The sequence below is a fragment of the Panthera pardus genome, unplaced genomic scaffold (genome assembly GCF_024362965.1).
Source record: "Panthera pardus isolate Hobbes unplaced genomic scaffold, ASM2436296v1 HiC_scaffold_24, whole genome shotgun sequence".
Lineage (NCBI taxonomy): Eukaryota > Metazoa > Chordata > Mammalia > Carnivora > Felidae > Panthera > Panthera pardus.
In genome coordinates this window covers 65,467,847-65,471,319 of record NW_026526810.1, presented here as the reverse complement: position 1 = coordinate 65,471,319, position 3,473 = coordinate 65,467,847, and the positions used below count along the sequence as shown (strand labels likewise).

The window sequence follows — 3,473 nt, the reverse complement described above, 5'->3', positions numbered from 1 at the left end:
CCGAATGAACAATGGCCGAATGTCAGCTGCACCCAGGAATGCTTGCTGGACCCTGCTGCTGCTGATGCCTGGAGGCTGTGGCCAGGTGTCAGCCCACCCCAGAAAAAGTTCGTGAGATAGTGTAGCAGCAGCTTTTCAGGGATTATGGAAAATCACAACACACATCTGGCACCAGGCTTCACCCTTAACGACCTTGTTCCAGCACCAGCGAATGTGGCCGTTCTCTGGGTCTGCTGGGACCAGGTGGCTTCAACAGTCTCTACCAAATGTCCTTCCAGCAGTGGAACTGCTTTTCCCCGTGTGGCCCAAGAACCTCCCAGACCCCACTCTGCTCCTGGGGATTCGCCCTTCCCACCAGAGCACTGCCAGGTATCAAGCTGAAGAGTTGCAGACTTTGTGCTCCCCTTGTTTACAGTCTTAATGGAATTTAAACCCTCTCTTTCTCCTTTCTCCCTTTTTAGTTTAGTCCCTGCAGCTGTTTTCCACTTTCTCTCCAGCTGCTTTTTGGGAGGGAGGGGTGCTTTTCCCATGTTCTCCCCTCCCCGTCCTGCCCTGTCTCCGTCCTCTCTCCACCCGCAAAAGTACCTCCCTGCCCACCATGGCCTCTTGCTCCCCAAGTTCACCTCTCCACACTGTGTACCTGCTGAATTCTGTGGTTCGGGTTGTGCAAATTGTTGTGTTAATCCTCAGATCAGTTTTCTAGGTGTGCAGGATTGTTTAGTGTTGGTCTGGCTGTATTTCTTGGACGCAAGACACACAAAAAACTTCCATGCTGTTCCGCCATCTTGGCTCCCTCCAAAGAACCATTTTAAATGGATTCTTTCCTTTGTTTCTTTGTCTTTATTACCTTAATTTTAGCACTGATTATGACTATTTTTGTCCTCCTACTTTTGTTTACTCTTACTCTCTTTTAAAACTTTCTGGTTGAATGTTTAGCTCATTATGTTCAGTCTTTTAATTTACGTATTTGTAAGGTATAAAAAGTTCTCTATGTGCTGCTTAGGTTCATTGCTCAAGTTTTAAAATTTATACCTTTTATGATTGTTCAGTTGGAAATATTTTAACAATTCTGTTATAATTTCTTTTCTGGTTCATAAATAATTTTATTTTTTTAAGTTTATGAATTTATTTTGAGTGAGAGAGAGAAAGCAGGGGAGAAGTAGAGAGAGAGGGAGAGAGAGAATCCCAAGAAGACTCCTTGCTGTCAGTGCAGAACCTGATGCAGGGCTTGAACTCATGAACCTGAGCCAAAATTGTGACCTGAGATTATGACCTGATGAAATCCAGAGTCAGACATTTCGCTGACTGACCCGCTCAGGTGCTCCTTGTTCATAAATTATTTATGAGTGCATTTCTTTTTATTTAAAGTTGGCTTTTTTATGAATAGTATCTAACTTTATTAATTGTAATAAAAACACATGATATCACTATATGATATTGATTCTTGAATACTTATTGAGATTTGCTTTTTTGTGGTAAATATTACTGATTATTTCTTATTTTAAACATTATTTTTAACATTTATTTATTTTTGAGAGACAGAGACAGAGTGAAAGTGGGGAAGAGGCAGAGAGAGAAGGAGACAGATCCAAAGCAGGCACCAGGCCCTGAGCTGTCAGCATAGAGTCCGATGTGGGGCTCGAACCTACACACCATGAGATCATGACCTGAACCTAAGTCTGACACTGAACTGACTGAGCCATCCAGGCACCTCTATTTCTCACTCTTTCTTTCTTTCTTTCTTTCTTTCTTTCTTTCTTTCTTTCTATTTTTTAATGTTTATTTATTTTGAGAGAGAAACAGACAGCATGAATTGGGGAGGGGTGGAGAGAGAGAGAGAGACAGAAAATGTGAAACAACTCCAGGCTCTGAGCATAGAGCTCAACATGGGGCTTGAACCCACGAACAGTGAGATCATGACCTGAGCTGAAGTCTAGTGATTAACCAAATGAGCCACCTATGCATCCCTTTTTCTGATTATTTATTAAGGATAAATTTCCTAATATAGAGCTTTCTTCTGGGCCACTGACATGCCATCCAGACTGAGGAAGACCCGGAAACTTCGGGGCCACGTGAGCCATGGCCACGGCTGCATCGGCAAGCACCGGAAGCACCCAGGAGGCCGGGGTAATGCTGGTGGTATGCATCACCACAGGATCAACTTTGACAAATATCATCCAGGTTACTTTGGAAAAGTTGGTATGAGGCATTACCACTTAAAAAGGAACCAGAGCTTCTGCCCAACTGTTAGCCTTGATAAACTGTGGACCTTGGTCAGTAAGGAGACATGGGTAAATGCTGCCAAAAACAAGACTGGAGCTGCTCCTATCATTGATGTGGTGCGATCGGGCTACTACAAAGTATTGGGAAAGGGAAAGCTCCCCAAACAGCCTGTCATTGTGAAGGCCAAACTCTTCAGTAAAAGAGCTGAGGAAAAGATTAAGGGTGTGAGGGAGACTGTGTCTTAGTAGCCTGAAGCCACATGGAGAGAGGTTCATTAAATACTAACAACTGCTTTTCTTTTCTGGTCTGGGTGTAAGTTCTTTAGCACCCCTACCTCTCTATCTGTACATTGGAAAGTCACCTAACAGATCCAGGAGTAAGGGTATGAGGGCCCGAGCTCCTTTTGCCAACTCCCCTCAGAAAATGTGCAAGAGAGAGCACCAGTACTTAAAGGACTTGGCCCTACCTTGAACATTTATAAAGTGAGAATATTTTTCGATAGCATATTTGTGTATCTTAGAGTTGAAAGGCCTGTTTTGCATTGTATACTCTGAAAATACAATGAATGGGAGAATATAAAAAAAAATTTCCTAATATAGAATTGTTGGGTGAAATAATTTTATACATATTAATAAATTACCCTTCCAATGACTGTACAAATTGACATTTTTATAGCATTTTCTAAGAGTTTCGTTTCATGACATCAGCATCTAATGATTTAAAACAAAGTACTTAACAATTTGTAGAGAAAAAAATATTTGCTTATTGTTTTATAATGCATTTGTTCACCATGACATTGGACTCTTTTCGTATTTGTGCTTGTTTTTTTTAAATTGTTTAATTTTTTACATTTATTTATTTTTGAGAGATAGAGTGAGACAGAGTGTGAGCTGGGGAGGGGTAGAGGGAGAAGGAGACAGAGAATCTGAAGCAGTCTCCAGGCTCTGAGCAAGCTGTCAGCACAGAACCTGACATGGGGCTTGAACCCATATCATGACCGGAACTGAGGTTAGACGTTCAACCGACTGAGCCACCCAGGCGCCCCTGTGCTTGTTTTTTTTTAATTTGGAAATTATTTGTTCATATCCATTGGATTTTTAAAAATTGGTATAATTTTTCTTGAGTTTCTTTGTAAAAATGTTTTATTTTTTAAGGATATTAAATAACTTTGTTCATAAATGATCATTATCCCAGAGTCCATTAGGATTCTTAGCCAGATAGCTAGGCAGCTAGATGTTTATTTTGACAGT

At 41.2% G+C, this 3,473-nt stretch overlaps 1 protein-coding gene across 1 annotated transcript; it reads left to right on the top strand.

Moving 5' to 3' along the window:
• Window positions 1-1,997: 1,997 nt before the first annotated feature.
• LOC109255687 (60S ribosomal protein L27a-like) lies at window positions 1,998-2,516 on the top strand. The gene has a single exon (XM_053889256.1). The coding sequence runs from the start codon at window positions 2,031-2,033 to the stop codon at window positions 2,466-2,468; it is 438 nt and encodes a 145-aa protein (XP_053745231.1). The 5' UTR covers window positions 1,998-2,030; the 3' UTR covers window positions 2,469-2,516.
• The last annotated feature ends 957 nt before the right edge of the window (window positions 2,517-3,473 follow it).

Excerpts from the sequence above, each read along its gene's own strand:
- LOC109255687 (XM_053889256.1), top strand. The coding sequence starts at position 2,031 with ATGCCATCCAGACTGAGGAAGACCCGGAAACTTCGGGGCCACGTGAGC.